Source organism: Aptenodytes patagonicus, chromosome 4 (genome assembly GCF_965638725.1).
Source record: "Aptenodytes patagonicus chromosome 4, bAptPat1.pri.cur, whole genome shotgun sequence".
NCBI classification, from domain to species: domain Eukaryota; kingdom Metazoa; phylum Chordata; class Aves; order Sphenisciformes; family Spheniscidae; genus Aptenodytes; species Aptenodytes patagonicus.
This window is the reverse complement of record NC_134952.1, coordinates 66930604-66943310: the sequence shown is the minus strand read 5'-3', so window position 1 is coordinate 66943310 and position 12707 is coordinate 66930604. Positions and strand designations below refer to the sequence as shown.

Sequence of the window (12707 nt, the reverse complement as noted above, 5' to 3'; positions counted from 1 at the left end):
ACCGCTGCTCCCTCACGAGACGGGATGTGGCCGAGCGGGCCCTGCCCTGCCCTGCCGCCGGCGGCCGCTGGGGGCTCCCGCCGCCGCGGCGCGGCCCGCCATTGTCGGGGGCATGGAGGGCGAAAGCACGTCGGCCCTGCTCTCGGGCTTCGTCTTCGGCGCCCTCGCCTTCCAGCACCTCAGCACCGACTCGGACACGGTGGGTGCCGCGGGCCCCGCCGCTGGGAGGGGCGGGAGGGGACGGGACGGGGGGGACATCGCGGGCCGCCAGGCCTCTCCCGTCCCCGTCAGGAGGGCGCGCTACCTCCCGCCGCAGGCCCGCCGGGACCCCGCTGCCGGGAGGGCCCCACGGACATCCAGGGCCTCACCGCGTGCTGTGCTGGAACACGGTTTTGCAGTGCATTCCCTCCCCGCTGCGATGGAGGTTGCTTTCTGTGCTGACTAATGCCGGGAAATTGCGGTTTTTTTCTTTTAAAACGAGGAGGTGTGGGCCACCGAACACCTAGTGTGGCAGCAGCAGCAGCACTGTGTCTGCCAAGGACTGACCGCAGTGCTGGTCAGGCCATCTGGCCTAAGCCTTGGAGGTAGGCATCACCAGTACAGCCACAAACTGTTCACTTGTGAATGAAAACATGAGGAATAGAAAACAGCTGAGTACCCATTCCAACTTTTTTTTTTTTTCTTAAATACAGGCAGGTATTGAAAAATGAGAGAGAAACTACTCTGTTTTAAAAAAAAAAAAAACCAGTTCATTTTGACAGCTTTTTTTTCCTCTCCTGAAGACAGTGTTTACACTGTTAATATTAGAAAGTCCTGTTCAATGCTACTGTTATGTGAACTTTTTTTTTTCTCTCCCCCTATAAAGGAAGGTTTTCTTCTTGGAGATGTGAAAGGTGAAGCCAAGAACAGCATTACTGACTCACAAATGGATGATGTTGAAGTTGTCTATACAATCGGTTAGTGTGTCCACATTTTTAATACCGCATTTGATTCCAGGCAATGTACAACTGCTTAGTTTTGAATGAGGGCAGTCAACACCTTACAGCAAGATCAAAGCTGCTAGATCCTGGGGTCCATATTGACATAAAAACACCACACATGGAAGGGTTATTTTGTAACATTAATTGCTAAAAAAAAATTTACAATTTTACTGTAGAAAATATAATTTAACAGAAATACTAGTTCTTAGCTCTTTGAATAGCTCCTTCTTGCCAAATATCTTGTCACATTAAAGGTAATTTAGGGCTTAGACTCCTCCTTTGTCTTGGCCACATCACAAACTCTCCTGGACTACAGTTGCCCTGGAAAAAACTTGGCCTATTTCAGAGATGTGAACTGTAATGTGTTAGCATCTGTTACCTAATTTGGAGCTTATAAAATACTGTGTGTGAAGGCTGCAAACTATTTATGTATTTCATTGAGCAGATGCTAGATGTATTTTTCTTTATAGTCTTCATGGGATTAGAGTGGATGTGCATTTTATATTCACCCCTAACAAAAACATATGTATACATGCACATGCACACACATAAGTCTGTTCCTTTAAAATGCAGTTACACAAAAAGAAAGAGAACAAGGTAATATAGTATTTTATATATAGCCTTTCCAGTCTTCCTGAAAACATGGTAGGGAGAAATTGCATCTCATTTTCTAGGTTTACTCTAGGATACAATTAAGGTGTAACACTTTCCTCCACTGAGTCTCACAGCTGAACCAAAAGTGTGGGGAATTTTTTGTGGTGGCATTGATCAAGTTACCCAGAATCTCATCATCACATTCTCATAGGCAGAGTTAGTTGCTCCAAAGTTTGGGGGTTTTGGTTTTTTTTTAGTTAACTTGTGAGAATTTAGGAAAAGAAAAGGATTTAGAATGCCATTAGATAACCTACTTTTTTTTCCTGGTAGTCAGTCTTCCAGTTCGCATCATCTACCCTATGGGTTTCTGTTCTCCAGCCTCATCTTTCTTACTAACAGCATCCATGCCTTGCTGCAGAGTAACTCAAGTGAAATCTTTCATATTACATACTACTCCTGTACTCAGTACAAGGGAGGGAAAAAAAAAAATAAAGTGCCCAATTTGATTTTTCACTTGACAAAACAGAAAAATATATAAGAAATACAGTTTATATAAGTGGTTCCCTTTACATTTGAAAAATTAGAATCTTTTTTAAAAATATTTCCTTTCTTAACCTTATTTAATTAGATGTTAATGCATTTGATTTTAAGAAATTATATAGAATTCTTTCTTGGTTCTACCAGTTTAATTCTGATCATAGCATACAGAAGAATATACATCTTGAACTGATGAACCCAGAGTAATATTACCTTCTCTTTCCAGATATACAGAAGCATATTCCATGCTACCAGTTGTTCAGGTAAGAATCTTAACTAAACAGATATGAAAAAGTTAAAATTAACCCTAACTTGAACTCTTCAAGAGTTAAACTTATATTACATTACTGAGAAAATCACCCAGCTGTAACTACAGTAGCCATATCAACCCCTTGGAATTACAGATGCAAAATGCCTTGCGTTATTCCTATTTTAGTTCTTCATAGCCTTTTTTGGTGTTTGTCTATGCGTATAGAAATAGAGAGATGGCATACTGCACCTTCTGGTGAGCTATGATACCATATTTACTACAGAATAATGTCAACATACTGAAAAAAAAACCCAACCCCATTGCTTTTCTAAAAGCATGCATCCCAACCCCTCACCCTCAGAAAAAAGAAAAAGGTAGCATCAGCCATAGGCTTCTAAGTGGGTCAGAAAAAGAAACATTTCTTAGCCCCATGGCAGGAGAGTTTCAAGGACTAGTATTGAGAGTTCCATCATAGATGGGAACACAGCTGTGCAGGTTTGCACCCCTATAAGGGGAGAATCACAACACAATTTCCTTCTCAAATCTTTCTGAAAATTAATAAACTCAGATGTTATTAGAAAGGCATTTCATATCAAATTGAAGGCATCTTACTATTTCATAGTTGAGAGAACATAGATGCTACCTTTAACTTGTGTCCCAGTAACACTGATACCAGAACAGCATCTGGGCTGTACAAAATCACCTACATAGCTATTTGAGTAATGAAATTAACTGCACTGTCCTAGCAGAGAAGCTGTGTCAGCCTATCTTTATGCTTACCGGGGGCCAGGGGGGGAACCCCTATTAAAGTGAGATGACTGCCGGACTGCCAGGGAATAATTATTTCTACAGTAGCTTTCCGCACCCCCCCCCCTCCCCCCTCTAATTGTCCTAATTTTCTTCTAGCTTTTATAATTCTGCAGGAGAACTGAATGAACTTGCCCTGAAGAAAATACTATCAGGCTGTAAGAAGGTATTTTATTTTTAAACCTAAACCATACCAAGGAGCTCGCTCAGATTTTGGGGGCTGTTCTTGTATCAAGCTTCCCCCCCCCCTTTTTTTTTTTTTTTTAAATCTTGTATCTAGGCCCTCACACTGCTGATCAAGGCAGCTGCATCATCTTTTCCCCCGAAAGATGAGTTTAGGTTATTTTTGACTAGAGTTTGCCTACATATGTCAACTTTGTTTTTTTCTTACTCATTTCTTAAGCAAACAGTTCAAATATCCCAAAGGAATGCTACCGATTTCTAGCTTAAGATCAGTTGATGTAAGCTCACTCAAGTGGTTAAGTGTCATTTGACCAAAAAAATTTAGAGTCTTCTTCACAGAAGGAAGTTTCACAAAGAGAAAGTAGAAGCTGGAAAGAGACAAACAGCAAAATAGCAGAATCAAGTTTGCAGAGTTTCAGCTTGAGCACAAGCTCAGAAACAGGCCAGTTCAACACATGGTTTTGAAGGAAAGAGAGAAGTTGTCATACTGGAATTAGGCCTAGATGTTTAAGGGTTTCAAGCTAACTAACTGCTTGAATATGTACACATCACCAAATAATTCAGATTCATGACTTTGTACTGAATCCTCTAACTTGCTTCAGTATGACACACAGGGACAGCATGATTCAACAGTAATAATGAATTTCCTTCTGCCTGCAGAGTGTAATAGGATGGTACAAATTCAGACGTAACACAGACCAGACCATGACATTCCGGGAAAGACTTCTTCATAAGAATTTACAGTCACACCTATCAAATCAGGGCCTTGTATTCCTTTTATTAACCTCTAGCGTGATGACAGAAACTTGTTCTACTTACAGACTGGAACATGCCTTACATCGGCCACAAGAAGGGTAACTGGTTTGTTCTCTAGTTTAATAAAGCAGTAGCACAGCATGTGCTATAACTTGGAATAGTTTGGTTTTTTCCTTTGTTGCAACTGGATTGTTAACACTGTTTTACCCTTGAAACTTACACATTAAATAAGATTATTCCTTACATTGCTAGATAGAGCCCAGTTGAAATCTTACCCTGCAATTCTGTTCAGGGATTTGCCTTTATAACTATCTGTAGTGCCAGTGTCAACAGGCAGACACTGTCCATTCATTTATGCACATAAGCTGTTCTTGAGCAATTTGTTTTTGTGTATAGGACTTCAACTATGCATGGTGTTCATCTCCATGTATCATTGAAATATTTAAATTGGTAGTAATTTTCTGTTATCTTCAGAGACACACTGCCCATAGGCTAGGCTTAACATGCAAGTATTGCATTGTGTGACTTGTACCCAGAAATGGGGGAAAAAAACTAGTGCATTGCTCAGAGTCTTGTTGCTCTTGCAGTTTGCCTTTAGCCATAAGTAGCCATCTATGTGTGATGGGATACATTTAGCAAGAACTAACTATACTGTAAACCTCCATCTGGGATGCTTAATGGTCAAGAACCTTTAACTATCAGAGAGAGGCCTTTGGATGTTAATAAATCATGTTCTCATACTTCTGCTTTTTAAGTCTTTTCCAGAAAGTTCCTTTGGTGGTTACCAACTTGGGTATGGCAGAACAGCAAGGTTACAGAACAGTGTCTGGTTCCTGTGTATCTTCTGGTTTTGTGAGATCAGTAATACAACACAGGTACAATATATGCCATATTTACCAACAGCTGTAGCTTTCAGTTAAGTATAATTATCTTTCTATAAAAGTATTATTTTAAGTGCTTTTTGCAAATGCTCCAGCTGTACCCTGCTAACTTGTTGACCTGTTTCCTGCAATTTACCCTTCCAAGGTACTTAGAAATAAGTTAGGTCCCATACTTTGCCATGAGAGCAGCTGGCTGTCTCAACATAAGCACCTAGTGTTGAAGCTCAAAATGCTTCTTTATTCATTATAGCTCCTACTAAGTAAGCACTGGGATCATTAATTTGCAATTATACAATTTATTCTTGGTCCACAGGTCAGAATTCTTTTACGAAGATGGATCCTTACAAGAGGTTCATAAGATAAATGAGATGTATGCCACCTTGCAGGAGGAACTGAAGGTAAGTCAGGCATACCTGCTGATGCTGTTACTTTCGGCAGTACTACAAAACTAAGTCAAGCAAAGGGTACACCATTTTGCACTAAATGAGAAACAAACCTGCATCTTGGAAGCACATATTGAAAGATCAGGGAGTTTCTACAGTTAGTAGCTGTAGACTAAGTTCTCAAAGTTGAAGACTTAAGTTTCCATTTGATCAAAAGTACACTGATAAATCCTCAAGTTGACTGGTAAATTCTCACAAGAGGATTGTTTTGAAGGAGCACTATCTTTAGCTTGTCAGAACTCCTTTGCTTAGATGGGAACAAGTAAAACATCTTGCACCTCATTCAACACAAGGTTTAAGTTATCATCTCTAAAATCGACCTCAAGCTCATTACTTAAGCTTTTTAATACTTTGTGTCCAACTTTTAAAATCATTAGTACCTTTAAGGATTTTGCAACAAGGTTAAAGTCAGCTTCTGTGAATACTGTTAATTCCATCAAATACTCTTTTCCTTGCAGAAAATATGCTCTACAGTAGAAGCCAGTGAACGATCTGTAGAGAAACTCTTAGCAGAGGTGAGCCAATTAAAAGAAGAAATAAAGAGGAAAAAGCAACAAAGTTGTTCTGGTAAGTTAAATAAATGCAATGCCAGTCTTAGTAACACTTCCAAAGTTGATTCAATTGGCAGAAGCACAAAACACTTCTGAACTTGAGGCAGCCAAAACAGTAGTGGTAGAAGTGTGCAAGAGGGACTGCAACTCTAGCTTTTTTTTTCCAGGAGAAGACAGACACTACCCAGGAGAGCCAAAGGAGAATGTTCTCCTTTGTCAGGCACTGCAAACATTTTTCCCCAATTCTGGACTTCAGACATGTGTTGTTTCCTTTAAAGGCCGGCAGATACCCAAGAACTGCTGTAACATTGACCATAATATTAATGTCATGGACAAACTGACTCTCATGGTAGAGGAAAGAGACTTCACTGAAGCTGAAACAAGACACTTAACCAAGCGAAAAGTTAGAGGGACCACAACAGGGTCAAAGTCATTCAAGAAATCCAGATCACTGCAGCTTCACCAAAAATTACTTCAAGACCAAGAGGACAGCGACCAGGAAAGGAAGCTTATGCTGAGTAGCACTGAAACAGATGAGGACATGTTGGAAAAAGTTAGAGACACAAATGAATACCCACACTCTCCTACTTTCTGATCTGTCAATGATTTTCCAGATGACTTTGCACCAAAAGCTGCTGCCAGCATATTCAAGTGATATACCAATTTATAGCACTGCAGGGACAAAAAAAACAAGTGCATTTTTGCACGACATACAGGTTTGGTTCCCCCCCCCCCCCAATGCATGAATCCTGTTCAGCATAGACAAGTCCGGATGATATTCCCTCATTTTGCCTTCCGGAGTTAAATCTGTATTCACTCTCTCAGGGTTTAAAGACTATGCTAGCAGGATGTTAGTGGTCATATAACCATGTCATACTGCTTCAGAGTAATACAACTTCAAGCTGCTGTTGAAGCAGTACTACCCTTCCCTCAGCAGAAGCTGAGGCAGGGAACATCAAATGAACGCATGTAACATGCTTAAAAGAATTAGCAGTCTACATAAATTGCCACAATTTTAATACTTTCATTTATCCTTAGCCATCCACTACTTGTTTTTTTTCACACACACCCCCTTCCAATCCAGCAAGGGAAGAACAGCCACCTGAACTCTACCAAGGCCTGTGAGCAGAGGAAGTGGTCCATATAGTTGCCGATTTCTATTACTGCTTTCATCTTTCATACTTCCTTCAGACAATTTTAGAGTCTTGACACTTCATAAGAAAAGCAACTGACATCCACCCTTCAGTCAGTGATGCATTATGCTAGCCAACCGCACTTCCAGTAAACAAATATATAAACATGAAAAGTAGTTTTATTGTTTATTTCTTTATAGTATATTACTCTGGATACTTGACATTACATATCTTGGGGTCTGTGAGAAATGATGGGTTCTTAAACATAACTGGCATAAATCCTGTAAAAAGATAAGATGGAGGGGGTTTTTTTAATAGGAAAGTAGGCTTGACTTACAAAACTCAAAAGCATAATCATACTTACCAAATACATGAGCTCTTTTAATGGCTTTTGTAATTTCCTTCTGCTTCTTGTTGCACAAGCCTAAAGAGAGAATCATTTTCAGTCTCAAATCAACAATAACCAAATCATTAGTTTAAAGGGTGAAAGTGATATTACTGACAATTCCCTTTAGCTTTGTCTAAGTCTTCCTAGAAAAATGCATGTGTGCTTATACTGTTAAATACAAAAAAGCATATAATTAAGAGATATTTTCATTCCTTGATGAAGGCTACTAAGTCAGAGGAATACTATTACAAAATGTATGGAGTTGGCAGCAGTTACATTTGGAAAGATAGCTGATACACCATTACTTGGACTCACAAGAAGATTAACATTAACCAGTAAATGATTTAATTTAATATTTCACATACCTGTTATATGCCTGCCATAAATGCAGCCAGTATGCGGAGAAACAAACTGGGAAAGAAGCTATTTAAAATTAAGAAATCCAAAGTCAGTTTAAGAATTTTTACAGAGCTTTAGTTTCTTTTACTACTTGCATTCTGTTTTTCATTTTTTTATCTGTTTCTACAAAACTCAGTTCTACCTGGAGACAAGAAAAAGTATAGCTTGGAGTTAGACAGTATTTTATATGCCATAATATTTAAGCTATATGACAGCAGAATTAGAATTGAGGACTCCATTTGGTAAACAACCAAGTTGTAACACCTGCACATAGGACTAGTAGATTGAACAGCTTATCACAACTACATTATTTGACCCTTATCTGCACACATTCTGACTCTTAAGTTTTAAACCCCTACACATACGAATGAATCTCATTTTTTATCCTTGTGGACTTCCTACACACACACATTTAAAAATAGTAAACCGGTTACCTTCATCTAAGGACATTTCAAACTCACCTGCACATTCTTGTAGTCCACATTTATTCCACATAAGACACATTTTTTAGGAGGCTCTTTATAGGGGTTCTCCATTTGTATGGGCTGAAATTAGAGAACTAACATCTGTAAGCTTCACAAGAAAATATGGAATGTTTGTTATTTTTATCCTTTGGGCAAAACATGCCTTGAAACCAAAAGAGGTTTAGTGCATCATTGAAATTTTTCAATAACTTCTCTCTTTCTCTAACACACTGATTGGTACCTAACAATCTAAAGACTTCTCACAGCTACGCTGCCTTTTAGTAACAATGACAATGTAACAAGTCAATTAAAGCAATCAGTAAGATGCTGCTTACACCCTCTACTTGGGCAAAGGCAGTATCTACAGAAGCCAGTAGTAAGGTAGTTCTGTCCGGTAAAGCTCAAGAGACTTTTTTGAAAATAATGTCAAAGCAAATGGCCTGAGGGAGCTCCTGTCTGCTCACACACTTTAACAAGAGAGATTCCCAACTATCTCCCAAGCCCTGAAAGGCTCCTTAGGCTTCAGAACACACCCAGCACCAAATCCTTACAAGGTACGAGTGAAAGGAGAAATTTCATGTTTGCAGACATAGGTAGAATTTGGGCAGGGAAAGAGTATTTTCAGAAGTTTTTGCTGGTACCAGACAACACATTTTTATGACATAACAACCACACCTAGTGCATTCTCATAAGTCTTCCTCAGCTATATACAGGAAATCAGTTAGTGCTGCCAAAGGTTTTGCTCCACTTTCGAGTGACTGAGACAGCTGGTTTAAGTGACCACAGTTAAGATACTGGACTACAAGTCAGCGGCACCTGAACTTCAACACCTGGTAACCTCCCTCAGCGCTGGGTTCCTGCTCTGTAACACACCGAGTAACTGACGTCGGTTTTTCTTAGAACCCGAGCTACACGGAGACCGAAGCAAAGCGTTTTCAGACACCTCTGCTGCCGGAGCGGAGCCCCTCCCGGTGAGGGTGACAGTGGCCCGAGAGCAGGCCGGAAACGCGGAGCCCGCCACGGGCTGCGCTCGGGGGCAGCCTCACCTGGTCGGACCGGCCGGGCTGCCGCTCGTGCTGCAGGCGGCGCGGCCGCTCCCACGGCACCACTGCAAGGGAAAAAGCGACAGGATTAGCGGCGGCACGGCGGGAGAGACCGGCCACGCGAACAGCCCGGACACGGCCACGCCGGTCGAGAGGGGGGAAAAAGACAAGGCAGAAGCAACGCACCGGGCACCAGCCTCCACCAGGCCCGCCTCACAGCCGCCGCTGCCGCCATCGCTGCCGCCATACCGCCCTCTACAGCGCACCGCCCACAAGCAACGCCATTTCCGTCTGTGCGCTATTGCCTTCCGACCATAGCTGGCTGCCTGACCCTGCCGCCTGCACAAATGCGATCCGCTGGCCAATGGGGTCGCGGCCTGCTCTACTTGAGGCAGGCGATTAGCCGCTGCCTAGTCGCGGTCCCTTTATTTCAATAGCCTGTTGACGGAAGCGATGTTCGTGGCGGTTGGGTCGGGGGAAGCCGCCGGCGCGTCTCCGCTCTCCGTGTGGCGGTCCCGTCTTTCTCCGGCGGTTCGGCCGTGCCCGGCCGCGACCGTGACGGTCTCCGCATCGCTTCCTCGCAGCCCCGGTCTCACAGTGGAGGCTGATACCACCCCCGGGCTCCACGGGCGGCGGTGATGGCCGAGCCCAGTCTCGCGGTGCGGAGGAAGAGCCGCCCCGGCTCTGCCCGCAAGCGGAGCCGGGCCCCGGTGCAGCCTAGCGCCGTCTGCTCGCCGGTGGCTCGCAAGAGACCGAGCTCCGGTGGCGAGGGGCCCCCGGCGGAGACCCCGGTACGGGGATGGCGGGATGCGGGCGGGCTCCTAGGGCTAGGTGTCGAGGCGGGGGGACTCCGTCTGGGAGGGTGGCTTGGCCCAGACCCAGCCGTCGTGACGTTGGTCGGGGAGGTCCTTGCTTTGTATGAGAGGGGACGCGTTTTGGCTTTAAGTTAAAAAAAAAAATCCATCGCTACCAAGTAGCTACGCAGACATCGTGTCTACTTGTAGGTTAAAGCATGCATTCCTTTAGAAGTCAAGCTAGGCTTTCCTCACCAGCAACATCAGAACAACACTTAACTTACTTGTTAAGTTAGGGAAGACTTAAATGACTTGCGTCTGATGTGTGTGCTGTACAAGTTATGCTGCCTTCTTTGGTGTTACTTTGGAGTATTAATACTCATGTTTTTACAGTGCAGTAATGATAGTGAAGAAGATATGTTTGGCGACTATGACAGCTTTTATGGAAATGATTCTTTGCTAGCTCAAATTGATGATATAGAGCACAAATACCTGCAGGATAAAAATATCGACATTAAAGCAGCTGGAGAAATCATACTTGGGAATCTTCAGTCAGGAATTCACCAGAAAAAACAAGATAATTTTTCTACTTCAGAAAATATGCTTGTCCTTAAAGCTGACAAAGAGGATGCTTTCCAAATGAATGAAAATGACCCGGTGGATAGCAATCAAGAACCAACTGACTCTATTTTAGATGACTTGCCATCATCACAACTTTTGTATTTTGAGAAAATGGATGAACTTTCTGCTGGTTCTAGAATATCTCCAGTCTCAGAAAGGACGAATAAATGTGTGAATTCTTCCTCGGACAAAATCAGGAGTCCATCATCTTTTTGTGAAGATGATGAACATGGGAACAGACCTACTGACTTCTCCTCAGACTCTAAGTGTGATTTATTTAAAACTGAGAGTCTTAAAGATCATCTGAAAAGTGCTATGACTGGAAATGCCAAAGTCCAGACTCTGCAGGTCTCTAAGACCAAGCAGCTTAAAGAAGCCGTTTTATCTGAAGAGATTTGTGTTGCTAGGAAAACTATTGAATCTTCTTCTGTTGATATAGGCCCTTTTTATGGATTACCTAGCAAAGTTAAAGATCTCTTCAGACAATTTCGAGGGATTGAAACGCTTTATGGTAATGTAACTAATGGTTTGTTGAAAAAAAAAAAATGCTAGTGAACTGTTGCCTGTTGTACCCATTACACTGCGAAAATATTTAAGGTAATATTTAATGTAAACCATGTTGGAAAGTGGTTGTTTTGTTTTATTAAGTGGTTATTTTGTTTTTTAGATGGGTAGGAAAAGTTGATATAGCTTATAGAATACTTAGGAAGGCTCGATCACTGAAAGCTTTTAGTGGTTTATTGAAGAAAAACTCTCAAACACCAGGCCTAAAGTGTTCTATATGACACATAGGCATTTTGATATTGATTAACATGCCCCTGTGAGTTGCTAATAATTCTTTTTTCATTTCACAGAATGGCAGCATGATTGCTTAATGTTAGAATCTCTACAGCAAAGAAAGAATTTAATATACTCATTGCCAACCAGTGGTGGAAAAACACTAGTAGCTGAAATAATAATTCTCCGAGAATTACTCTGCAGGCAGAAAGATGTTCTGATGATCCTGCCATATGTTGCCATTGTCCAAGAAAAGGTCTGGATACAGTGTTTCTGATACTGCTTATCTTTTCTGATATGCCTTGTTACTTGGCTGGTTTTAACACTAATGTTAGCAAACTCCATGCTTTTCATAAATATACAGTGGGAGGTGAGTGACTTCTCTCCTAAATGCTGCTCTGATGGTCAGTAATTTCGTAATAAAACAGACTTAAATTATGAGATGAAGATGCTGAGTTACAAAGTGAAGTGTGCTGAATTTTGAAATAATAGCTTTTTGCAATGTTATGTATAGTTCTGCAGTCTTAGAGCTGTACTGTCCAATTTGCTAAAGGAATGGTCTTGAAATAAAAACTAACTTTTTTTATATAAAGGAAAAGTTAATTTTAGAGAACAGATGTAACCCAAGCTTGAAAATATTTGTAAACACTTCAGCTTTGCAATTGGAAAAGGTAGTCATAGCTAATATGTTTTCACTAATTCAAACAGTTGATTGTGGTGTGGGTTGGTTATGTGCATGCTGACTTCTTGAGGCAGCTCTGAAATCCAAAATAAGCATGAGTTTGTTCTCTAATTGATCATTTTTACAGGTTAGGGGTTTATCGAGTTTTGGGATAGAATTGGGTTTCCTGGTTGAAGAATACGCAGGAAGTAAAGGAAGATTTCCACCAATCAAGAGGAGAATAAAAAAGTCCCTTTATATTGCTACTATAGAAAAAGGACATGCTCTAGTGAATTCCTTAATTGAAACAGAAAGAATTGATGACCTCGGTCTGATTGTAGTAGATGAGGTATGCTACAAGATTTACTCAGATTTATAATATGCAATTTTTTATATTTATAATACACAATTATTAGCAAAGAGCAGGTTTTTGATTACTTGGTTT

General features: G+C 41.4%; 3 protein-coding genes across 8 annotated transcripts in view; 2 read left to right on the top strand and 1 right to left on the bottom strand.

Moving 5' to 3' along the window:
* Window positions 1-24: 24 nt before the first annotated feature.
* On the top strand, window positions 25-7184 carry ABRAXAS1 (abraxas 1, BRCA1 A complex subunit). Of its 4 annotated transcripts, none has more exons than XM_076337060.1 (9): window positions 25-199; window positions 870-956; window positions 2338-2374; window positions 3268-3334; window positions 4012-4205; window positions 4863-4982; window positions 5302-5386; window positions 5890-5998; window positions 6150-7184. In XM_076337060.1, the coding sequence occupies exons 1-9, from the start codon at window positions 25-27 to the stop codon at window positions 6575-6577; spliced, it is 1302 nt and encodes a 433-aa protein (XP_076193175.1). In that variant the 3' UTR covers window positions 6578-7184. The 4 variants fall into 4 exon arrangements, with proteins under 4 accessions (XP_076193175.1, XP_076193176.1, XP_076193178.1 ...); XM_076337061.1 differs by having other exon boundaries at window positions 92-199; window positions 866-956; XM_076337063.1 differs by lacking the exons at window positions 25-199; window positions 3268-3334 and having other exon boundaries at window positions 871-956.
* Window positions 5974-12707, top strand: part of HELQ (helicase, POLQ like) — a 22090-nt gene continuing 15356 nt past the window's right edge. For 2 of the 3 annotated variants that reach the window (XM_076337058.1, XM_076337057.1), the window contains exons 1-4: window positions 9715-10200; window positions 10597-11335; window positions 11679-11857; window positions 12411-12611. In XM_076337058.1, coding sequence (XP_076193173.1) covers window positions 10048-10200; window positions 10597-11335; window positions 11679-11857; window positions 12411-12611 — 1272 coding nt within the window. In that variant the 5' untranslated portion in view covers window positions 9715-10047. Of the gene's footprint in view, window positions 5999-9714; window positions 10201-10596; window positions 11336-11678; window positions 11858-12410; window positions 12612-12707 lie in introns of those variants that run through there. The other variant, XM_076337059.1, reaches the window with a different exon arrangement.
* On the bottom strand, window positions 7277-9688 carry MRPS18C (mitochondrial ribosomal protein S18C). Its single transcript, XM_076337065.1, has 6 exons — window positions 9596-9688; window positions 9413-9474; window positions 8364-8447; window positions 7869-7926; window positions 7480-7539; window positions 7277-7396 (listed from the first exon to the last, which is right to left on the bottom strand). Exons 1-6 carry the CDS (start codon window positions 9654-9656, stop codon window positions 7320-7322), a joined length of 402 nt encoding a protein of 133 aa, XP_076193180.1. The 5' UTR covers window positions 9657-9688; the 3' UTR covers window positions 7277-7319.